The sequence below is a fragment of the Hylobates moloch genome, unplaced genomic scaffold, assembly GCF_009828535.3.
Source record: "Hylobates moloch isolate HMO894 unplaced genomic scaffold, HMol_V3 SCAFFOLD_2, whole genome shotgun sequence".
NCBI lineage: Eukaryota > Metazoa > Chordata > Mammalia > Primates > Hylobatidae > Hylobates > Hylobates moloch.
In genome coordinates, this window is record NW_026652277.1 from 63,216,517 (window position 1) to 63,242,468 (window position 25,952).

At 40.3% G+C, this 25,952-nt stretch overlaps 1 protein-coding gene and 1 pseudogene across 1 annotated transcript in view; one reads left to right on the forward strand and one right to left on the reverse strand.

Annotated features, from left to right (window-relative positions):
- The window catches only part of DCUN1D4 (defective in cullin neddylation 1 domain containing 4), a 73,331-nt gene that overhangs the window by 18,008 nt on the left and 29,371 nt on the right, over nucleotides 1-25,952 (forward strand). The window contains 5 exon segments of the mRNA XM_032150889.1: nucleotides 1,784-1,854; nucleotides 2,017-2,056; nucleotides 12,643-12,757; nucleotides 16,149-16,240; nucleotides 25,080-25,150. Coding sequence (XP_032006780.1) covers nucleotides 1,784-1,854; nucleotides 2,017-2,056; nucleotides 12,643-12,757; nucleotides 16,149-16,240; nucleotides 25,080-25,150 — 389 coding nt within the window.
- LOC116467277 (deoxyuridine 5'-triphosphate nucleotidohydrolase, mitochondrial-like) lies at nucleotides 3,439-3,938 on the reverse strand (annotated as a pseudogene).

Sequence of the window (25,952 nt, forward strand, 5' to 3'; positions counted from 1 at the left end):
ACCCTCAGTGAAAAGAGAATCTAGAGCCTAAAGTTTTCTCAGTTTTTGCTTTTTGTTTTTTTGGGGGCCCAAGAGTTTAACTTCATATTTTAAGGTGATAATGGAATGTATCATTTGTCTTCCTATATTTAAGCTGAGAGAGTACAAAAAGGGGGCTATGGCTTGGTAGTAGATGGAGTGGAGGTGCAAGAGTTGGATGTTCAAGCTCCTCAGCACCTCTTGCTGGTCCTGAGAGGCCTCTTGGTGGCAAGAGGGCTGTTGCTTCTAGCTTCTACCCCTGTTGATGTTTAATAAATATAAATGTAAATAAATAAGTATATAATACACCTACTTTTCTAAACCTCTGTGCAGAATCCAGATTCCGAGCCACATTATGTCATCATTTACCTTAAGCATGGCTAGGCTATTCGGATGCTAAGCAATTCAAGCATGTCTATATTGGAGGGCCATTTAGAGCTTGAGGCCCTGCTCTGGCTGTCTCTCAGCACAAAACGCTGGTTTTTGGGACCATTCTAGATGGCTATGACTGTGAACAGTGCACATACACGTGTATGTATACAGGTATGGCCTGCTGTTCCTGACACTGCATGTGAATGTTAGGGGCTGTGCTTCTGCCAGCCCCTCTGCCCTGCAGACCTACTCAGAACTGGATGCCCAACAAGCTTTAGAAGAGAAAGTAAAGCTCTCTAACTGTGAACAGGGAGGCCAGCTTGCTTTCAGGGTTCAGAGTAGCAGCCCAGAGGATCCAGCCCAAGCATAGACACCTGATATTGTAGCACCTGCTCTTTGGATCTGTTCTTTGGATCTGAAACGTGTCCTAAATAAAATGTTTCAGTAAAGGGAGCTTTTTTTCTTTCTTTCTTTTTGTCAGAATGGTATAACTTGGAGAGTTACAATATCATTTCATGGTCATTTTCATACTAACCTTTAATAAGAAAGAAGGAACTAATGTAAATCCTGATATTTTATGAAAATACTTCCAGTGGTGCTTATATATGAAATTATTAATAAACTTTCAGCTTACATTTTTATTGCCTAATATATATGCAAACATACTTTACTTGAAGTTGAGGCTGCGCGTGGTGGCCCACACCTTTAATCCCAACATTTTGGGAGGCTGAGGCAGGAGGATCACTTGAACCCAGGAGTTCAAGACCAGCCTGGGAAACATAGAAAGACCCTGTCTCTACAAGAAAAAAAAAAAATTAGCTGCGCATGATGGTGCACACTAGTAGTCCCAGCTACCATGCAGGCTCAGGCAGATCACTTGAGCTTGGGAGGCTGAGGCTGCAGTGAACCATGATTGCACCACTGCACTTCAGCCTGGGCAACATAGTGAGATCCTGTCTCAAAAAAAAAAGGAAAAGAAAAAATAAATACTAATGTTGAGATGCTTTTCTATCATTTTCTTGCCATGAGCTTACTTTATTGTACCAGTAATTCTAGGGAGGAGAGGGGAAAGTGAACATTTCATTTGAGACTTATCTTTCTATTAAGTTCAAGTTCACTGCTGGCAGGATTTTACAACTACTGAAGTACTTTTTGTTTTACCTTAGAATTCACATGAAAATTTCATGAACTTTAACATTTGGTTGGGAATTTAACTTTATTGTCAGACTATTTCTAGGAGGTAGGTCACTAATTGCATGTTTTTAAAAAACTTTAGTGTCAAATTAATTGAGATAGCATTTAATTATATCAAAACATTTGTTTATTTTCTGAGTTTGTTTTTTTATGGTGTTGGAAATAAATGACGCTGACATTTTTTGTTTTTCTTTTCAAGATTTTCAGCTGAACTCTCATCTCTCAACACTGGCAAATATTCATAAGATCTACCACACCCTTAATAAGCTGGTAAGTCATTCTTTTAAAGACAAAATTACCAACTGTTTGAAGTAGTCATTTTGTGTAAGTGTATTTGATAAAAATTTAGATTCTAGATATTAGGATATCAGTTGTTTATGAAAATGCTAACAGTATGTGATTTCTTGGTAATAACGAACATCTTTCTTTCAGAACCTAACAGAAGACATTGGCCAAGACGATCACCAAACAGGTATCTGTAAATGCTGGCACTACTTAATTTTAAATAACTTCTTAACATAAAATTAGGAAAGAGAAATACTAGCTATGAATGCACTGTGTTGTCATAATGTACACCATTAACAAATTGTTCCTTGGCTGAGGTTGTTTTTCAGGGAGTAATGAAGGCAGCCATGTTATAGCTTCTTCCCAGTAGGAAATCTCTTCTGGAAGCACTTTTCAATGCCTTTAAAAAGGCTCGGGATTCTCTTATAGTTTCAAGATACCATTTTTTTCTCTACCGCAGTATTTTCATTTATACTAAAAAGGTGCTACAGTAATGCAGTTTGAAAGGTAGTCCACAAATATTTGAGAAATTGAGCTGAAAAATGATTTAATATGGTGTGTATGTGTGTGTGTGCATGCACATTTGTGTGTATGTATGTGTTCATAATTACTAAAGATTTAGGAATCAGAAAATTGAAGCTTGATTAGTATAAGTTATCCTCTAACCCTGTGGTTCTCAGAGTTTAGCTGGCATTATAATCACCTGTGGGAAGGCCTTGTTTAAAGTACAGATGTTAGGTTCTACCCCAGAGTTTCTGGTTCTGTAGACTTGGGGTGGGGCTCCAGAGCTTGCTCCTATGTGATGCTATGGAGCTGGTCTGGAGACCACACTTTGAGAACCACTTCTCTCAACTGTTAGTAATCATGAAGTCCAGAAACTTGCATTTGATCTATAGTTACTCAATTCCCAGCAAAAATTATTAAAACACATTTTAAAGTTTTTGAAAATGGCCATAGTAATAGATGAATTGAAATTTGTCTTAGTCTGGGCTGCTATAACAAAAATACCTTAAACTGGGTAGTCTATAAACAATAGAACGTGATTGTTCATGGTTCTGGAGACTGGGAAGTTTAAGGTGAAGGCACCAGCAGATCCTGTGTCTGGTGAGGGTCTGTTCCTCACTGAAGGTGCCTCTTGCTCACTGCATCTTAACATGGCAGAAGGGGCAGGCAGCTCCCTCAGGCCTCTTTTATAAGGGCACTAATTCCATTAGTGAGGGCTCTACCTTCCTGACCTAATTGCCTCCCAACTCTACCTCTTAATACCAGCAGACTGGGGATTAGGTTTCAGCATGTAAATTATGGAGGGACACAAACATTCAGGCCATAGCAGTGCTTGTTGGGGAATTTTGAATAGCACGAAAGAAAATAGAGTGAAAAGTGACAGTTGTCTTTTAGACGGCTATTTAGACATCTATTTAGATGACTAAATAGAGTGAAAAGTGACAGCTGTCACTTTCTGCCAGCACACGGTTTAACATTGGTTCTTTCAGACTTTTTTTCAAAGCAAAAACTCTTTATTTTTAAGAAAAAGGTATGATTTCTCATTTTCTATTCTTAGCAGAAGTTTTAATTCTTTCCACTGGATCCCAAACCTCCTGAACCTCTTTCAGTGTCATCCAAAGCTTCGAACTTCTATTTCTGGATAAAGAATTTGTTCACAAATGAACTGCAGTTCAATCACCTTTTTTGACTTCAGACTTTTCTTTGCCAAAATTAAACAGTACAGCACCAGCATTTCCTCTGTAATCTTCCTTTATGATACCACCTCCTACATCTATAAAGTGTTTTGCAGCCAAGCCAGTGTGGAGCTACTCTTCCACAACACCTGGAAGGAGGAGCTATCTAAATGTCTGTTCACAAGAGCTTTCTCCATAGGTGGTATTGTATCATCTTAGGCACTGTACAGGTCATAATCTGCAGCCTGTGCAGACCCTCAGGTCAGGCCGTGGTATGCTTGGAAAGCTGGGCAAGGCAGAGCTGCATGCTGACCTCCTCCACAGACCAGAGGGCTTGCTGGGGGACATGGCAGGTATCTCTTTAGAGAAGGGCATGGCAGAACGAGAAGGTGAGCGAAGGAGGGAATGAGAGGGTGCAGGATCCGTTCTCACATTTGTATGCATACATGTATGTTTATAGTCGTGGTTTTTAATTTAGCATTGGTGATATCATACTGTACATGTTATAGTGTGTTTTTCTTTTACATTTAATGGTGCATTTTGGGGACTGTTGAGATTTAGGACTGTCCCTACCTTCTCCTCTAAACTGGTTCAGAATCAATTGAAAATTAGGTGTAAGATGGAGACTGAAGTAACAGTGTTTTTGGAAAACACAACTTAGATGTGCAGCAAGAATGCACAGGACTTTAAGCATTTCACCTGAATCACTGTCACAACTAGATAAGCACAAGCCAGCATACCTGCTGACCCTTCACACCCTGCACTATGACAGTGGAAGTGTTCATACTCTTTCAGCTTGCTCCACTGGCAGGCACATCTGAAAGGTAGTTCAGAGGGGTTGGGCTCTCTGCTCATTTCGGGCTCTCTGCTCAGTTCAGTCTCTCGGTGCTTAGATCAGGCACTCCTTCTAGGGAAAGGAGTGAGACAGGGAGGCAGAGAATGCGCTAGGAGTGTCTAGGAGTTCAGGGGTACTAAGGGCCCCTTCACCTGATCCTTCCATATCAGTAAATATAGATCAACTCAAGGACAGTCAAAAACAATTTATTTAATAATTTTAAAAGCAGTATATTTGCATGGTTTTGAAAGAATTATTGAAAAAATATAAAATAAAAAGTAAAGATTTCTGTCCCAGTTTATCACCCCTAGCTTCCATCCTCCACTAGTAGTCCACGTTTCACTTTCCAGAGGTAACTTAAGTTTCTTCTGTTTGTTAACCAAATGATGATGATGATGATGATGTATTTTTTCCTTAAATACAAGTGTACATTTATATTTGCCGCTTTTTCACTCAGTATATCCTCGAGATCTTTTCATATTAACACATTTATAAAGCATCTGCTTTCTTTTTTAATGGCCGTGTAATTTTCTAATCCATGGATATTTTATAATATGCTTCTTCAGCCTCCTGTTGATTTATGTACACTTATGCTAATGTGTTTAACTTTTAGCCACCACCAATAATGCAGGAATATAACTTTTGGACCAGTTTTAATAGTCCTGAACTTTTGAATTAGATAAGTATTGTTACTATAGTAATTTTGCATGTAAATATTTAACCCAAAGTGTGGCAGCTGAAATTCAGTTAAACAAAAGTATACTTGGACTCATGCCTCCACTTTTGCCTTGGTTACAGTGGATATGTCCAATACTGGGAGTACTTTTCATGGGATTCTTGGGGTGTTGCTTCGCCAACCGGAAACTTCTGTGGCTGGTGGCACCTTCTGCCTGAGTATTGCCTGTGTCTGCTGGGCTCCTTCCACCCACTTGGCCAGGCAGGCTGCACTCAGCTCGCGCTACTGGCCTGGATCCCACACCTGCCAAGTGCGAGTTAGGCACGGAGCGGTGAGCGGTGTGTGGGTGAGCGAGCACCCGCTCCAATCACTGCACACAGCAAGGCACCCTGGCTGCTGCAGTGGGGCAGGTAGCTCCAGGTGCCAGCACAGGCGCCAGTACAGGCACCAGCTCTGTGCGAGGCTGCAGCTGGACCAGATGTACTGCATGTGGCTTCCACTGCGGGCACCTGCACCTGGATGAGGAGAACAAGGTGGCACCCGGAAGCTTGGAGACACCAGGAACCATAGAACCCCAAAGAGGGTGTCACAGCGCTGGCTCAAGGAGCCCATAGGTCTGGGCTCCTCAGAGGGCTGCAGCTCTTCTCTCTTCACCGCCCACAATGTGGCAAATGGCAAGGGATGTGTTTCAGCCCTGTTTGTGTTACAGCTCTTTTAGTCCTGCCATTTGGCGGATCCTGAGTTTTTGTCCCGCATCCAGGAAGAATGAGGTATGCAGACAACTGGAGGGTGAGCAAGGTGTAGAGGAGCCTCATTGAGTGGCAGAACAGTTCTCAGCTGACCCAAAGTGGGTAGCTCTTTTCTGCAGGCAGGTGCTCCCGATATCCTATGCAGCCCTCAGTGGAGAGGAGACCTGGAGTGAGTAGCTCCTATCTGCAGGCAGGTTGTCCTGTCCTCTGCCTGAGTCTGGCAGACTCTGAGGTTTTTAATGGGCTTCAGAGGGGAGAAAGCACGTGCTGATTGGTCCATGGGCGGCCATGAGCTGGCCTGGAAAAAGCACCATAAGTTCTCACTCTAGTCCCTGGAACTGGCAGCCCAGCCTCCAGGCCTCAGGCCATTCCGGGCTTGAAGTTGGGGATTTACCGGGGACCCACCCCTTTCTGCCCAGAAGCCTGCTTCCTGATGCCATTAACCTGCCATCCATGGTGCCCACGGTGCTCAGGTTGTTCGTGCCAAGGGGCACCTGCAGGTCTGTGCCAAGCTGCTTTCAGCCCCCCCTCGGCCTCCCCCTCATCCTTGTTGGTGCCCAAAGTTTGAAGGGGGCTGAGGTGGCAGGGGGCTTGTGTGTCAGCGTTGCCCCAAGCATGTGCACACCTGGTCAGGTCACGACAGTGCTTGGGCTCAGCCTCAACTTTACTCTGATATTGGACAAGGCACCAGGAGTGGGGAGATGCCAGGAAGTGGGAGCAGTCACTTTTGAGGCTGTGGGGGCAGGGGGCCTTCCCAGTCCTTGAGAGTGCAGGGATGCCTGGGTCCGCAGCCGTGGCTGGGCGAATGCAGCTGTGCCTGGGAGGGCGAAACTCCTGCCCCCACAGCTTAGAATGGGGTGGAGCTCCTGCCTGTTCCCAGCTCCGTGGAGTGTGCAGCCCCTGCTGCTCCTCCCCCACTGCAGCCCACCTCATGGCAGTGATTGCTCCAGATGGGCTGCTGCTGCCATCAGTATGACATGCTGGTTTATTGCCTGGTACCTTGTAAGTGCCCAGTCAGTGTCAGTTAGTGTTAGTAATTTCTTGGAGTAGTCAACTTCATTAACATTTCCCAACTGGTTACAGCATCCCTTGTGATTCCTGTACCCAACAGAGTATACTTTAAAAACTGAGCAACATAAAATCTGTGATGTTCAGAAATCTGAGATAGTTGAGTCATTGTAGTACTTCTTTGAGTCTCTCAGCCTAACAGTAGTCTGGGCAATGCTACTGTGTGTGGAAGAGCCAAACCTAAGTCACAGAGGTCAGATATCTTCCTGCTCTGCCTCCTCTCACGCCTTTCTTTTGTGTGTCCCAGTCTTCCTCCCACCAAAAGGAAAAAGAGAGAATGAATTAGTGGCTACTCTTGGAGAAATAGCACAAAATAGGAGTGAATTTTAAAAAGCCAATCAGGCTGGGTGTGGTGGCTCACGCCTGTAATCCCAGGACTTTGAGAGGCTGAGGCTGGTGGATCACGAGGTCAGGAGTTCAAGACCAGCCTGGCCAACATGGTGAAACCCTGTATCTACTAAAAATACAAAAATTAGCTGGGCATGGTGGTGCATGCCTATAATCTCAGCTACTCGGGAGGCTGAGGCAGGAGAATTGCTTGAACCTGGACCCAGGGGGCCGAGGTTGCCGTGGGCTGAGCTCACGCCACTGCACTCCAGCCTAGGCTACAGAGGGAGACTCCATCTCAGAAAAAAAAAAAAAAAAAAAAAAAATCAGAGAGGACAAAAAATAAAAAAAATTAAAAAATAAATGAGTAAGGATGATGATGATAGATGTCGGAAGTATTTAGAGAGAGGAAAAAATTCTTTTGTCTTTCACAGTTCAATGATCTGTTCAAGAAAATGAAATAAAAATATTAGCTACTGGTAAGATATCTTAAGAGGCAATCTATTTATCAACTTAAATTACTGTATCTTTGTGACATTGTTCAATGAAAAGTGAAGTGAAATAGCTATATAAAAAGTACTGAAGTGGCAGATTGAGCTCTGTAAAATGTTAATAAGTGAAACAAGGCTATGATACAGTCAGCTCACTAAAATGAAACATGAGACAGTGAGATTTTTGTATTGGCACATCTATTTGTATTAAGTTTGGAGAAGTAAAAAATATTCTGTAATTTTGTAAACCTCTTGTACTCTTTTTTACTTGAGGACCACAAAGCAGAAGAATTAAAAAAACAAAGGAAGTGAAGCACATACTTAGGCACTATTTGTTAAGAATAATGTGCTATGTAATTAAATTATTATGAAAATAGCAAGCTGGATAGACGATAAAGGGCCTTTAGTCTGAACCAGGTGAACTCAAGTTGCCCTTTAAAATGGACTTTCTGTCATAAATACCAGGACAGACCTGTTGAAAAAATGTTGGCAGTATTTCTGATTGATGTGGGAAGAAAAGCTGTATTCATTTACTGATTTATTTGAAATCAGATGGGGTGAGTTAAAAAATATTTAATTTGTTCTCTTGAAACACTGAACCTAAAAGAAATGGACCTGAACTTAAATAATAATCTTTGGGCAAAAATTGCCCACAATTTTGATTGCTTTCCTAAGTGTCATGTAAACACCAGAACATTAAGAAAGAGCTTCTAATGATAGGAGGATTGATTTCAGATTCACTAAAACATCAGCCTTAATATCTTGCTTCTACCTCTAATGCCAGATGTTCGTACCTAAGTAAATACTTTAAAATGGTTAAAATAGCTCATTTACTGAAGCAGATAAATATTCCATAACATTCTTGTTTATATTATTTGTATTTTTTTTGTAGTTTAAAGATAAACTTGTAAAGTCAAGTAATACAACTCATACAAGTTCTAAGTCGGTGAAGTCTAAATTTAATGATACAAATAAATACAAATTTGTAGAAATTATTTATATTTAAGTATTTTTATCATAAAAAAATCAGAGTTATTTTAAGAAGCAAACATTCCTTGAATATGTCTTTTAAAAAAATCCTATCTGCCAAGAAACTTAAAGTTAACTGTTTGTTTTAGTGACAAATGGGGAAAAAATCTGAAATGATGGTGTTTTATTTACTCATAGGTGTTTTAAGTCTCTGGAAATGTACTTTTTTTTTTTTTAGAAGAATCTGATTTATACATGTTTTAGGAGCATTTATTCAACGAATATTTACTGAGAGTCTACCGTATGACTCAGTAATAGATGTATCTTATTATTACTGTAATGAGATACTGTATTAGCTGCTGAGTGTGCACAAGTGAAAGAAACAGGACCCCGCAAAGCAGTATGTGCCTTTGTACGTGCACTTGAGAAATCCTAGTTGTTGCTCTTGCTTAGTTGGGATCCCTGCAACCATTGGGGGAGCAGGTTTGGGACAAACAGACTTGAATTGGGTGTTCTCTGTGCGTTTTGTTGATTTAGTTCATGTTGTCAAATTACTATTTTAAGTAAAGGTGTTTTCCTAAGCATTAAAAAGTTGCTTTTTTGGTAGCCTGAATGGGTTCCAGGGTGGCTCTGCCTTGACCAAATGTGCTGTGTGGTCCTAAGTCAATTCCCTTCCCTTTCCTGGATCTGAGTTTGCCTCATCCTCCTTGTGAGCCAGCTGTGTGACAGTCAGTGAGTCAGTGCCTGAACTAGGATGGCTGTTGGGGCAGGTGGATAGACACACTTTCTTTGTGAAAAATGACCCCTTAACTGTCACTTGCTTATACTGATGATTAGAGTGGAGAGATTTAAAAAAAAAAAGTCGTGCCTGTTAGTTAGGAGATAAAAATTTTAATAAATGACAGAATCACTTGCCAATCTGGGATGATTTGGGTCTCAGAGATGAGTAAGTTTTCCACAGACACAAGAAAAAGTATTTGTGAAACTTTTAGTAGAAAGCATTTATCAATAAGAAAGAAACATAAGAGAAAGCTGAAAATGTTAGTTAACATATGATGTTTGTGTATTTACCAAAAACATGCTAATCTTGACAGGTAGGATTCAGTGGAAACCAAATGTTGTACAGTGTGCGTCTAGGAAGAAGCAGGTGGTAGAGGAGCTAATGAATGAACTTTTGTTGGTGAATATTGGTGTAGACGTTATTTTAAACAGTGTTCCTCTTCTTATGGATTGAGGAGATAAGTGCGTTTTCTTCTGTGTTTTGCACATGTGGAAGGGGAGGGGTTACTGCTAGACCGGAAGCTAAGAACCAAACCGTGACTGCTATTAGAAGAAAATGTCTTTTCTTCCTGAATATACATCTAAGGAGGGAGAAGCCAGCCTTGAGGATCAGGACAGACTCTTCATTTCTGGGCAGTATAACAGGCTTTACAGCTGAGCAGGGCATACTTTTTCATTCTGCAAGCCCTGCCCTAGGGCATTAATAGATATGAATAAATCTTTGTTTTTGTATGTTGGCAGTCTGCAGAAGCTTGGGTCACTGCAATTCTTTGGACCTTTTAGTATGCTTTAGTGGTGTTTGTGAACCAGGGCAGCATTTTACAGGGAAGATGAATGGGGTGTGTGGGGTGGTGGGCAGCACTCCCCCTGACTCTTTCTTTTCCATTTCACATTGCTGGTATGGGAAGAGCGATATGGGGGTGCCTAGTGTCTCTGAAGAGCCCTCTACTCCAATCCTTGGAACGAAAGAGCCTGGTTGGTTCCCCAGGAATGGTGGCTGAGGGTCATCTGTTTAGGCCTGAACTGGTTTTATGCTGAAGGAGCAGGCAGGATCCTTGAGCCTGGGCACTGTCCAAAACTGGGGTCTGGGAAGGACCCTCATCTGGGCCAGAGTCCCGATTTATAATGGAAAAGGTGCTTTGAACTGGTATGTTGCTGAAGCATGTCACCCTAGGAACTTATCACAGTGATAGAAGCCTAGATATGAACTGGGATTTAGGTTTCAGCTCTGATCATTGCTCTTAGCAGGGTTGTGACTGTTGGCTATTGACAGCTCTCTCTGCCTTCAGAGCAGGTATCTGGAAAGAGCTATTCACATTCACTGTGTCCACTTCCTCACCTCATGTCTGTCGTCTCTCCACAGCCCGCTGCAATCTGGCCTGCACTCCCACCAATCCATGGACACTGTACTTGAGTGCTAAATCTCATGTGTACCTTCACTCCTTACCTGAGTTGATCTCCGTGCTGCAATTGAACACTCCCTTCTCAAAGCATGCTCTCCTCCTTTGGCTTCCAGGACATGACACTCTCCTGGATTTCCTCCCTGCCTAGGTTTTACCTTCTTTTCCCAGGGCTCTGTCCTTAGTTCTCTGCTTCTATGGCCTCATAGAGGTGGCAGCAAATGGTAGCTGAGAGCTTGGGCTTTGCCGCTGGGCTGCTTGGGTTCATACCTTGGCTTTACGTGCTGCTTTCCAGCTGTCACTTAATCTCTCTCTGCTTTGGTTTCCCTGTTTGTTAAAATATGATACATGCTGGTGAATCGTGTCCTGAGAGTTCAGTGAATGCTGAAGGCCGCCATGAGCTCAGTGCGCATGTCTCCTTCCATGGTGCTGCTGGGAAGTGATTTCTTTATTTCAGCAACACCCGAACACAGCACTTGGCGCCTAAGCTCTTAATGAATGGATATTTTTTCCTTCATAAAACTCCTGAGAGGTAGCTATCTAACAATTCTCATTCTTCAAATGGTGAATGAGAGACCCTAAGTAGGTTAGTGACTGATAGAACCACATAGCTGAAGAACTGGAACTCACTCATTGACTGCAGATCATTCAGTCCCCAGCACCCTTCACACTCTCCTGTCCTCATCACTCCCTGAGAGCCCTGGGCCTTCAACCAAGGGCTTGTGCAAGGAGGAAAGGCATGGGGTTCAGAATTCACCACTTCTCACTCCTGAGACCTCAGGAGGTCAGTCGAATGCCTAAGCCTTAGTTTTCCCTGTTAAGTAGAAATAATTTTCTTTGCCCTGCCTGTCATTCATGATTATTGTAGGAACAAAATGACATAATATATTTGAGGGCACTTGTACCAAGATGGGGTATTTTAATCATCTTATAGTTGTCTTGTAATTTATAATTTAAGACGGCTTGAAGCAAGACTGCCCGGATTGGAATCCTGGCTTTGCCGTTTGCCTAAACCCCCTCCGCTTCCGTTTTCTTATCTGCATAAGGCAATAATAGTTCTTTCCTCATGGAAACTGTGAACCTAAATGAGTTAGTACATGCAAGTGTTAAGAACAGGGCCTGGTTCAAAGTAAGACCTCAATAAGTGTTCAGTGGCTATTATTATCTGTTATTACATTTTAGTATCAGACAATTACCAAATGAAAGTTATGTTTCCTAACTGAAAACCCTGACTGAACGTGGCAAAATCTTCCAGTGGCAGAAACAAACAAAATTGTTGTGGACATTTTGCTCAAGGTCATGTCCGACTTCTGCTTAAAAAACCCCAAATCCTGTTTTTTTTTTAAATCAGATATCTCTTGAAGCTTAAGACTGCTGGGACTGATGTGCCTACGTGTAGTTTAAAGTCAGGGTTACTTGTTGAGCTGACCTTGTTTCATGAAGTGTGTACATGAGATAGCACTGCAGTGCGTTTTGAGAGAACATTGACGTATAAGAGAAACAGAAAGGTTAGATGACTTAGATTAGTATTTTTGGAGAGTAAACTGAAATTATAATAACTTCTATTTCTGGTGTGATTTGGGTTGGTGGAAGTATTAACTTATTTGTGTCATCGCTAGGTTTATTTCTTGACCATAACATTTTTTCAAAAAGGAACTAAAAGCCCATCTTTTCTTTACCATGTAAATTATTTACAATACAAGCTGTGGAAGTGTTTAAATTAGCAGTACTGTTCTTTGGAAGTACAGAGTTAGGATGTAGCATACCTTAATTTTGTGCTCTTTGAATTTGTTTTGTAGGAAGTCTGCGGTCTTGCAGTTCTTCAGACTGCTTTAATAAAGTGATGCCACCAAGGAAAAAGAGAAGACCTGCCTCTGGAGATGATTTATCTGCCAAGAAAAGTAGACATGATAGGTATGATGTAGAGACAGTAGATCAGAATCAGTGATACATATGTCGAAGATGCACATTTCTACCTAATTTAGTGTGGGTCTTCTAAGTGTGCAAATGCCAAGTGGAATGGGCTTTGCCAGTGGATTTTTCAAAATGTAATTATTTAATTATGTTTATTTTGTGTTTTAGTTTAAAAACATAAAAACAAATTAGGTAATTTGAATTCTTAGAAGTTAAAGTTTTATCTTAATCCATTGATCGCCCAAAACTTGTGCAGAGTTGATTTCTTTCCTTTTAAAGCCTTGCTGTCTGTGCCTGCTGAGGACCACAGAATTGGTCTCTTGTTCTTTAAGCGGGTCTCACTCATTCACTTCAACCACAGAGCTGGAGAGATCTGCCTGTACTTAATGGTCTGTGCCTACCCAGAATATCAGCCAAGCTGAGGTTTATTCTCACATGGGTGAGAATTCGATAGAACTGTGAAAGCAAGACTCTTTAAATTGCTTCTCTTTTAGATAAGTGAACTTATTAATTTTGGTAACTCCAAGCGCCTGTTAGATTCGTTTATTTCAGACATCTTTATTGTTTCACCCACAGTTTAGTAAGTAGTTTTTTCTTCCTTGTTTTAGAAACGATGAACGAATATCATTGTCTAGTCTTTTCTACCTTTCTCCATCTTTCCCCATTCTGGCTTTGTGGGTCACATCACTAATGGGCCAGAATTTCCACATCTATTAATCCAGGGAATTTAAGTGAGATTTTTCTGTTTCTTTCTTGCTGTGATTCTTTGTATACTACAACTCAGAGGAGTAAGAAAGACTCTGAAAATGTAAAAATAATGTCATTGTTTATATCTCAAATGAATAGAAAATATTATCTAAAAGAAGATAGTAGTGATTTAGAAAATAATCACCAGCAATCTTTAGGCCAGTGATTTTTCAACTTTACAAAGGCAGGCTACTTTGATACTTTTTTGGTGGTGTGGATGTTATTATCAGAATTGTTAAATTCTAACAATCATATAACATTTTGTGACTTTATAGCACTTAGTATTTTCTCACCATAGTCTAATAAAATATAGTATGATAAAGCCAGATTTGAAACTGGCAGTGTAGTTGCAGTTTCTGAGTTTCATTCTTGGCCTTTCTTTTTTAAACAACTTTATTTACATACCATAAAATTCATCCATTTTAAGTGTACAGTTTAGTGATTTTTATTAAGTTAACTGAGTTGTACACATCATCACTACAAACCAGTTATAGAACATTTCCATTATCCCAATAAGATCCCTAATGCCCATTCAGTCACTCCCAGCCCCAGACAACCACTAATCTACTTTGTCTCGACAGATTTCCCTTTTATGGATATGGTCTTTGTGTCTCGCTTCTTTCACTAAGCATGATGTTTTTGAGATTCTTGCATGAAATAGCATATATCAGTATATCATTCTTTTTATTTGCTGAATGGTATTCCATTGTATGCTCTTGGTTCTTTTTTATGTATTTTTGAATAATTCATATATTATAGTGTCTCCAAGTTATTGACCATTTACAGGCTTCGAGCTGAGATAGGAATGCCTGGGCCCAGAATTAGAACATATCTATTTGAACACTTGGCCGGTATCCGCTTTTGTTTCTAGATGGTATGGCTACCTTTTATAGAAGAAATACAAAACTGCTGGTTTGCAGTTTCAGTAACCTAACACCTTATTATAACCATGTTCTTTTTTTGGTGTTAAAACCCAGACTAATCAGAGGTATATACTGATAGTCAGGTGAGTGTCTAGGTCGTGAATCAATGTTCAATAAAAAAGAATTATACCAAATGTCCAACAATGATAGACTGGGTCAAGAAAATGTGACACATATACACCATGGAATACTATGCAGCCATAAAAAATGATGAGTTCATGTCCTTTGTAGGGACATGGAGGAAGCTGGAGACCATCATTCTCAGCAAACTATCGCAAGGACAAAAAACCAAACACCTCATGTTCTCACTCGTAGGTGGGAATTGAACAATGAGAACACATGGACACAGGAAGGGGAACATCACTCACTGGGGCCTGTTGTCCGGTCCCCCGGGAGGGGGGGAGGGATAGCATTAGGAGATATACCTAATGTTAAATGACGAGTTAATGAGTGCAGCAGACCAACATGGCACATGTATACATATGTAACAAACCTACACGTTGTGCACATGTACCCTAAAACTTAGTATAATACAAAAAAAAAAATAGGATTATACAGTTGACTGTTGAGCAATACAAGTTTAAACTGCACAAGTCTACTTCTGTGGTTTTTTTTCAGCCAGAGATGGAGAATATACTATTGAGGGATGTGAAACCCCACCTGTATGGAGCACTGACTTTTGTTATACATGGGTCTTCCAGGGCTGACTGGGGGACTTGAGTATGTGCAGATTTCGGTATAGGTGGGGGTCCTGGAACCAGTCCCCTGCATATACTGGGGAATTACCAAATATTATTTTCATATTCTTACATACTATGAAAATAAAAACTGTGTTTATAAATGCTTATATACACCACTAGGTAATTTATATATAAGGGATACAAAAATGTATATACTTGTAATTTTTATATCCAGATCATCATTTTAAAGCTATTGCCTCCTCTTCCCTCTCCATGTAGGGAGTATCACCTTCCTCCCCCTGGTTATTATGAAGTATGTCATTTTTGTGGAAGGTCACAGTTGCAACAGGAGGCTGCTGTGCTTCCTGATTCAGTTCTCCAGTTTATGCTGGGCTGTCCACAAGGCTAGAATTAGAAGAAAAAGGCAGAAGCTGGATTCTCTATACTTCTGTCTCCTGAGGTTTCTAAGGTTATACTAATTAAGAAACCACCCAAGGGATATTGTCTTTGTCAACCTTACATCAAAGTTTATTTTTTTCCCGGAAGCTTGGACATGATTTGATGTTTCTTTTTATTTGCTTAGTGTTCTCTTGAGTTGTCTAATATTGAGAGATTCTTCCTTAGACTGTGTTCTGTGCCCAGCCTAACTTGTAAGACAGAAGTCAGACATGAGTTGTAGGCTACATTAATAAATGTAGGCAAGACATTTCTTGCCATATCTCACCATTATTTTGTAGTTAGTTCTGGCTAGTGAGGTAGAAGGGAGTATATCAAATACCTTTTCTGTTCAGTTCTTACTGATTATTTGTTAATCAAAGAAAAACTTGTATTAAGTGCTTACCACTTGTATATTGGGAGTGACTGTGTTTAAACACTGTACTTAAAAGCTGAAGCCTGCAAATGCAGGAAATAAAATGTTTAAAATATACTTAAAATTCCGATTGAATAGATGTCTGGTCTGGGTAAAAGAATATAAATTATCTGCTACTTAAAAGAACTCAGTATCTTTAAATAACTTAAAACTGTTTTTTCAATTTCCAGCATGTATAGAAAATATGATTCAACTAGAATAAAGACTGAAGAAGAAGCCTTTTCAAGTAAAAGGTGCTTGGAATGGTTCTATGAATATGCAGGTAGGTAATCATTTTTATCATCTAAGACTGATCCTTATGACAATAAGGAGTACCTTAGAGATGATTAAAAAATTTAAAAATGTGTACATTTCAAATTTGGGTGTGTGTGTGTGTGTCCCTGTTAGAGGGAGAGGGACATAGCTGTAACAAATCACCAAATGGCCTATTCTATAGCCAGCAGCTAAGCCAAATAATTCAGAACACTAGAAAGGAACTGAAAAGATGAAATGACTTGGGAGAAATACTTTGGATTGCTAGGAAACTTATTTGGAATGCTGATAATGGGTGATTATTTGGTCAAAGCACTTGTGTTAAAATAAGCTTTGCTGCTTTGAACCCTTACTTAGTGCAGTGAAATTTCTTTATATTAAGTGTTTCTATTCGGAAAGATCATTTGGCATAAAATGTTTTGTCACTGAAAATGTCTTAAATTTAGTCTTTCTTTTTGCAACTTACTATAATTGGTTGGATAATATAATTTTGCAACCTGAGGCTTATTTGTTATTGTGGCTTTGTGTGGTGTAAAAGAGAAAAAGAAAAAATTTTCAAACAAACTCAAGCTGAAGGCTCTTTTACCTTTCTTCTTTCTCACCATATTTCAGGCTCTTTTATAACTTATCAACTGGCTATTCTAGCAACCTTCAAACCCATTTTCCTGTCATCTCTTCTCCAGACAACCTGCCATGTACCACTGTTGTCTTATTTTTTTAAAACTAAGCTGAGCAGATCACACATACATTCCTTAACAACCCCAGCCACTCCCCTCCAATCCCAACCCTATCTCCTGGCCAAAAAAATCTCTGCTATCTGCAGGGTAAAAGACAGTGAACTCCCTGTGCTTTTGCCTGAAATGATTTTCTCTGCTTTTCCATCTGACATGCTCTTACAACTTTTAAACCCTTAATTACCTTAGTAGCCTTTTCTGAACTTCCACAGGATAGTGTTTATAACTTGTTATAACTTGTTTTGGTTCCCTTTTATTGGTATCAAAATGAGGAATTCCCCCTGTAGCCTGATCTGGCTATTTTTCTCCTATTCCCACCCAACCCTTTTTGTGATAAGAGCCTTGCCCCTGTTGGCCACAGAGATTGGTCTAGGTGGCTGGCACATAACCCAGGCCAGGCCAGTCAGAAAAATCTTCACAGGGCTTTTCAGATTGAAGCTGGGAGGATCATGTCTTTCTCTTCTGGTGGAGGACTTGAGAGGTTATAGTTCAGATTCCTGTAGTTCTTCTTTGGACTTTTGTGAGCTACCCCAACATCTTTCTAATGGATTCTCTGTCATTCCTTTAATGAGTTTGATCTGGATTTTGTTTGCGGGGCATGGACACTAGTGCAGACACATGGATGCTGTTAGCATTTGTCTGTTTTCATGTTTACAGACAAATTAAACATGAATTTGTTTGATTCATTGAACCCGAATCTCTTGGAAACCTTTAGAATTTCTAGTAAAAGTGATTGACAGCTTGGCGTGGTGGCTCATGTCTGAAATCCCAGCACTTTGGGAGGCCAAGGCAGGAGGATTGCCTGAGTTCAGGAGTTGGAGACCAGCCTGGGCAACACGGTGAAACCCCGTCTCTACTAAAATACAAAAAACTAGCTGGGCGTGGTGACATGTACCTGTAATCCCTGCTACTCAGGAGGCTGAGGCAGGAGAATCACTTGAACCTGGGAGGCAGAGGTTGCAGTGAGCCTAGATTGTGCCAGCCTGGGCAACAGAGCAAGACTCCGTCTCCAGAAAACAAAAGTAATTGACACTTTACCAGATATTCTGTAAATAGGTTCTGAATGAATGAAGAGCATTCTCATATTCTTATCACGTTGATTATGAAGATCTCTTGCTTTCCTATATTGATTCACATTTATTGTTATGAAAATGTTTTATAAGAAGGAAATTTTAAAGAAAAAGTACACTTAATCCCATCACCATAGCATAGTTATTCTGATTTCTTGATGTACCTTCCTTTATAAGCAAATACAGATTTTTTTCATAATATAAGCCAAGAAAATAGCAAGGTATGACTTTTCTTCTTCTTTGCCTTTGTCTGACTTTAGAAAGGTGACATTTTGGACATAAAGATTAAGCTACATTATTTAAGTTCCTTGAAATCCCTGCTAAGTCGTTCGTTTTAACTCATCCCTTCAAGAAATTTGTGTAGAGGTGACTATTCCTATTTTTAGCCATCCCCTTCTTTTTCTCCCTTTTGCTATAGCTTGTCCATAGGGAAAATAACTGGCATTGGGAATAACTGAAAGCCCCATTGGCATGTGTTTTCATTTTATGTATCTCAACCACATTAACTGAAACTGTAGGTCAGTATTAGTCAAGAAAAATGAATCGTGAGAAGAACCAGTGTGACTAACAGGTTGTGCTGTAGGATGAGTCTGTGGGAGCAGGCTGTGATGCCACAGGCCCCCTAGATACCCAGCACGAAGAGGGCTTGTAAATGAAATTGAGCCATGTTCATTTTCCATAGAAGAGAGCAGGCTGGTTTGGGCTGAGGATAAATGCTGACTCCCTGCCTTTTAATCTGGAGTAGAGTGGAGTGGAGGGGCAGCGGGGGCCTGGTGTGTGATTATTTCACGTGGATGGACCTTCAGCTCTTTCCAGAATTCTCAGTTCCACTTTGTACCTTGCCCTCTGCTTTCCGTGGCTCCTGAGGCCTGAGCCCAGCTCCTCCAAGTTTCTGTCTGGCCAGTTAACCCCAGTCATCCTCTGCACATTCTAGGATGCAGCTTCTCACTTTCTAAAATCTCCACCAGCTCAATTTCTGATCTCCAGAAATGTAATGAATAAACCCTTCTTCGCTGGGAGCTTTTCCTCCTGTTCTCTGGTTGTAGGTTTACTCCCTTTTGCACTTTGGTACTTTAGCTCTCTGTGACTTTAGAAAGGATCAGCTGGGAGGTTCAGGGGAAGTGTTTATTTAGACCTTGATCTGAACCTGGAATCCCATTTTGTTTCATTAGAATGAAGACAACCAGGCTGGGCGTGGTAGCTCACGCCTGTAATCCTAACACTGGGAGGTCAAGGCAGGTGGATCATGAGATCAGGAGATCGAGACTATCCTGGCTAACACGGCAAAATCCCATCTCTACTAAAAATACAAAAAATTAGCCAGGCGTGGTGGCATGCACCTGAGGTGCCAGCTACTCGGGAAGCTGAGGCAGGAAAATCACTTGAACTTGGGAGGCAGAGGTTGCAGTGAGCCAAGATTGCGCCACTGCACTCCAGCCTGGGCAACAGAGCGAGACTCTGTCTCAAAAAAAAACAAAGAATGAAGACAACCAGTTTACATAATTTATCTAATAACTTCCACTTTTTGAAATACATCTAAGAATAAGGAATTAAACCAAATACACAGGTGTCAACATTGGTTTTACAGTTATACCGAAGCTCACATACATAGGTCATAATAGTTCTACAAGTCCTGACTGTAGGCCCTTAGTCTATTTTGGGTTAAGTTCTATAGCAGAATTGTTTGGTTTACCAAAAATAAAGTCAGTCATGGAAAGTTGCAACAAATAATAAACTGGTCTGATAGCGAAGGAAGAGATGTTAAAAACTACCTAAGAGACCATGTGGGCCCCATTTGTCTCCATGATGTGGCATGCTGTAATTATGGGGCCATCATGAAAAGGTCAAATATCTTTAGTTAGGGGCCCCTGCTTAAGATGGCAGGGAAAGTGGAAGGACCACTTCTTTCTGGATTATTGTCAATATATCAGCCTTACCAGACGTACCTCCAGTATCTTGTCACCTAGGGCATTTTATAGCTTATTATTTTAGATACAAGTGAAACAAAAAAAAGAAAAACCTCTCTCAAACTTCACTTCTAACTTACTTTGTGTTAGCCAGTGGTGTATTTGTTAGCTTGCTTGACAGAGGTAATTACCTTAATTCTACAGGTAAATTTAGTGTAAAATACAACTAGAAGCCCAACAAATCATGTGATTACAACTAGATTTAAATGTGTACATGGGAGAGATGAGAAGAAAAGTGTTAGGGCTAGGTGCAGTTGGTCACACCTATAATTCCAACACTTTGGGAGGCTGAGGTAGGAGGATCGTTTGAGCTAAGGAGTTTGTGACCAGCCTGGGCAATATAGTAATACCCCATCTCTTAAAAGAAAGTGTTAGATGGCAGGGTTATTGGTAGCATTTCAATAATGGTGATTGGCAAACTATATTTTAACCTATTCTGGATAAGATATTACTTTGACAGTCATGCCATTGCAAATTATACTCTAAAATCTTGCTCTTCTAAAACACACAGACACATGTATTTATAAGTAGTACAGCAACACTATATAAAATTGGGAAAAAAGAAAAAGCATTAATAACTTACATAACCACTGCAAAGGATACCTCAGCAGACCTTTGTTGAGGTCTGGGGTGCAGTCAGCAGAAGCACCGTGCTCAAAGTTCATTTTCCCGTGTGGCAAACAGGCAAATAAGTAGAGAAACATTATCTTTATCGTGAACATTGACAGAAAGAGAAGGCAGTAGCCAGGTTGGAGGATGCACGAGGGGGAGAGGAAGCCGGGGAACACCCAAGCCATGTGCAGGGGCATGGCAAATGCAGGCAGCTTGCTAGGCTTAAGAATAAGTTGCACAGGGGCCGGGCGCGGTGGCTCACGCTTGTAATCCCAGCACTTTGGGAGGCCGAGGCGGGCGGATCCCGAGGTCAGGCCGAGATCGTGCCACTGCACTCCAGCCTGGGTGACAGAGCGAGACTCCGTCTCAAAAAAAAAAAAAAAAAAAGAATAAGTTGCACAGGCCGGGCGCAGTGGCTCATGCCTGTAATCTCAGCACTTTGGGAGGCCGAGGCGGGCGGATCACGAGGTCAGGAGATCGAGACCATCCTGGCTAACAGGTGAAACCCTGTCTCTACTAAAAAATACAAAAAATTAGTCAGGCGTGGTGGCGGGCACCTGTAGTCCCAGCTACTCAGGAGGCTGAGGCAGGAGAATGGCATGAACCCTGCAGGCGGAGCTTGCAGTGAGCCAAGATTGCACCACTGCACTCCAGCCTGGGCGACAGTGCCAGACCCCGTTTCAAAAAATAAATAAATAAATAAAAGAATAAGTTGCACAGAAAGAGCTTTTTTAAATCAGGAAGAATAGAAACCAAAGAGAGAGGAATTTTAAAAGAATTACAAAGTAACTTTTCCCCCAGCTCTATGCAACTGCTTCTCAATAAGCCATATCAGTAGATACCAAAAAGTATCTGTTGCTAAAAAAAAAACACCTCTTAACAAAATAGGAATAGATGAATATTTCCTTATCAGAATAATTATTCTTTAATCTGACAGCCTAAATACTTTAGGAGAATGATGAAAAGAACTTTGATTCATATAAATAAACACATATGTACACTTACAATGGGATAACATAAAATGTATTAATATTAGCTGAGAAGAATGAAGTAAATGTATGGGTACTGTCACAGGAAGATTACCAGACACAGTCAGTGAAAAAGGCAATGTGTAGAATTACAAGTACCTCACAAACCCATGTGTGTAGATGAACAAATTTGAAAACTGCATTTTAGTATATATTTGCCCATATATAGCAAAAAGGTCCAGGAGCATACATGTCTATCTGATAAAGAAAGGGAGAAGGCAACTTTCTTTTTTTACTGTTTATTTTACTCTGTATCTTCTCTATTTGAATATTTTATCATCTGAATGAATTGATGTGTAGTGTGTCTAATACACACATGAATGTGCACATGTGGATATATGCACTCTCAAACCAAAGAAAGCAGGCAATATATGTATGATAAAATGCTAAATGTCCTATTTGAGTCAAGAATGAGATAAGAATGTCCACTCTCACTACTCTTACTTGCCATTGTTTTGGAAGCTACTAGCCACTGCTGTTAGACAAGAGAAAGAAACGAGGAATGTAAATATTGGGAAGGAGGAGAGAGAAATGATCATTGCAGATGAAATGATTAAATTATTTTACACTTGGAAGGCCAAAGAGAATTGCCTGGGCAAACTTAGAAACACTAAATAAATATGTATATATTCCATGCATATACAATTCTATAGATGGCTTATTTTGGGAAGTGTTGTTAAAGAAGCTCTTTAATAAATAGTTGTCTCTGCAGAGTAGGGAGGAGTTAGAGGGGACAACTTCACTTTTGGAACATCTTTATTTTTTATTTTCAAATGAAACTTTGTATCATGTTTATGTATTAATGTACAAAACTAAAATATTATTTAGTTTTCTCCTGATAATCAAGATAAGAAAACTAGGAATATATAAATATATATATATTTATATATAAATTTATATTTTTAAATTTATGTTGATACATTTATATAAAAAGGGGATAAAAGGGGACAAAATCCCAGGAAAAAGTAATAGATTTGAATATATGAAGCAAAATATTGTGTAACAAAGTAGAACATTTGTGATTAAAAGGAAAATAATGGCAACAAGAAAAAGGTATTTGCTTTGGCCAGATTATGAGGAAGGGCCTGAGTTTGAACTTTAGGGGGAGCCAAGGATTTGAAGCAGAAAAATGACATAAGACTTTCCAGCAGGAGCTCCGGGTGACTTTAATGTTCCTCCTTTGTTAAGAACAGCCACTTTATACTTTGTGTTAAGTGAAAGTCTTCTTGTTACTTTGTATTGAAGTTACTCCTGTACTTTGTCGCCCTTCATGGAGGTCAGGGACCATTTGCACCCTAAGCAACTCCTGCAGTGCATAGCTCCAGGATGTGTCTAGCAAATGTTATGGGAATGAAATGGATACATACTAAGAAGGTGAATTCTGCTGGACTTGTGACTTGCTAGATCTAGAGGGTATGGGAGGATTGTAGAGCGTTTCCTATATTCTGGTATTCAGTCATTCATTTATTCCTTCATTCAGTTTTTATTGGGCCACCTACTCTATGCCAGATGGTATGCTGAGCTTGTAAGAAGAATAAAAGAACTCTTGCTCTTGAGTTTAGAGGGAAAGACAGATGAGCTGGGACTTTGAATGCAGTGTGCTGAATGTGTGAGAACCATTCCTAGAATTGTGAGGGGTCACAGGACTGCCTGACCCAGCCTCTGCAGGTGGGTAGATTGAGAGGACTGCCCCTTTGCTCTCAGTCTTAAATGTTGAATAAGTTAGCCGGGGGGAGTTGGGGGAAGGGAGAGGAGGGGACAGGAAGGGGACTAGAGGAAGATAGGCAGAGACACAAAGACTAATACCGTGCTGGGTGTATGTTCGGTGGTGGTGCAGAGTGAAGCCACAGGTAAGTAGGTGTTTCTGGACCTTAATTTTTATTCATCCAGCAATCTTTATTGATTCAGTTATTTCTGAGAAACTTGTTTTGCAGTTAGAAAGATATAAGACTGAAGAGGGAAGAAAGGCACTAGACCATAGAGAACCTTATGTGATAAGCCAAACGCTTTGGATTTTTTCTTTTGGCTCTAGGGAGCCATTGAAGGATTTTAAGCCAGCATGGGATTGCGTTTGAAGTGGATCCCTTCAGTGGCTGTTTGCAGGGTGGGTCAGGGGGAGAAGACTCTGGAGACCATGAGGAGACTGCTGTAGTTGTCAAGAATAAAGCCTTGAAAGAGCATGGTGCAGGAGAGGTGCAATTAAGAAATAATTAGAAGGTGAAATTGGTAGTACACTTGATAATTCATTGGGTGTGAGAGAAAGGAGGAATACAGGATGACTCCCGGGTTTCTATTTCTGGGTGTGCCACCAGCTAGGACAGCATACAGGAGGATAAGCAGGTCTGATATGGAGAGACACTGGGCTCTGTTTTAGTGAGGCAGTGTTTGAAAATGTGAAATGCAAGAGGAGTAGGTTTGAAGCAGAAGATGAGTGTAGTTATGGCAGTTAAACAGGAGGTGGAGCAGCTAGTGATAAAGAGGCAAGTACTTCAAAAGTAAGGAGAAAGTGTGATCTAGAAAGACATTTGGGTAGGACCCGACACCTTGAGTATGGTTGAAATTTCCTAGGAATAAAGTATATAGCAGTCACTAGAAGAGGTTTAAGGATGAATCTTTGCACATCAAATTTAACCATCTGGGAGAAGCAGAAGAACCCATAAAGAAGCCAAAAGAGGAGAGGAAGGAGGAAAGCCAGATGAGAGAGGGTGCTTCAAGAAGCCATGGGAAGAGACAGTTTTGTGAAGAAAGAACTGCTTCAGATTTTCAGACCTCATACAATGGTCAGATAAAACAAAGACTGAATTTGTCTGTTAGATTTGACATTTAGGAGACCTTGGCAAAAAGAATTTCAGTGGAGAGCTAGGAGAAGAAGAAACCAAATTCCAATGGTTACAAAGTGAAGGGGAGATAAATTTGAGATGGAATGTGTGGACGCTTCAGGAACAATCAGAGCTAATGCTAGAACGGAAAAGGGGGCCTTACTGACTTTATCAAGAACAGAGTGATAACTTGATTTTTTTCTATGTAAAAGAAACATTTATGTTTTTTCATATTTAATTTTATAGAGACTATTATGTGGTTCTTTGCTATGTTTCCAAAAGTTATTTTATGTATTGAAATTATTACCCAAGTAAGAGTAGAACGTTAAGCTGTTTTAAAGAGCAGGAATTGAATTCAGCCTTAACTTTAGACAAATGCGATATACCATATTCCAACGATTGAAGGACATGGTGATAAGTTGATTTAAATGATTGTACAAAGTAGAGTCCTTTAAAGATACTGAAATTCCAGAATACTTTTCAACTTAGACTTGATTTTTTTTTTCCAAAAGGAGTTAATGGCCTTTAAGTCTTACTTGTTGACAGTATACTACTACTACAGTGGTAATAGTATAGTGTGCATGGTCAGATTTAATTTACATAGGACTGTATTTCACAGGAACTGATGATGTTGTAGGCCCTGAAGGCATGGAGAAATTTTGTGAAGACATTGGTGTTGAACCAGAAAACGTGAGTCTAACTTACTGAGTTTGGTGAATCAGTTGGTTATTTTTCATACTTAAATCTTTGTTCTTTAGTAAATAAATAATTAAAAAGTAGTGGTATGTTAGTTTTTATGAAGCAATCTAAGAAATAAGTTCTAATTCTAGTTTGACTTATAAGCAGATTTTCCATTCTTGTAAATGATATGGTGTAACTACAGTTATTTTTTCTCTCATTTAATTTCTTGTATGTAAAAGGTACAGTAAGCCAGATGCTTACAAAATGGTGTGGGCACATGTGCCTACAATGACAGATCAACTGGAGGCCACATTGTACGCTGTGTACCTTTGTGCCCCTCAGTAGTTGTTTCAGCCTAATGTAGAGTCATTCTAGGACTTATAATTATTCATCATGATTTTGACTAGATTGTAATCATCAAAAATTTTTCACAGATCTTTTACTTCCAATTGAATTCAGCTCAGAAAGTGATTGCTTTTGTTTTTTTTTTTGAGACGGAGTCTCTCACTGTCGCCAGGCTGGAGTGCAGTGGTATGATTTCGGCTCATTGCAACCTCCGCCTCCCGGGTTGAAGCGATTTCCCCTGCCTCAGCCTCCTGAGTAGCTGGGACGACAGGTGTGCACCACCATGCTTGGCTAATGTTTTTTATATTTTAGTAGAGACAAGATTTCACCATGTTGGCCAGGATGTCTCTGTCTTCTGACCTTGTGATCCGCCCGGCTCAGCCTCCCTAAGTGCTGGGATTACAGGCGTGAGCCATAGCACCCGGCCATGATTGCTTTTTATAATGTAAAAGCCCTAGGTATTTAT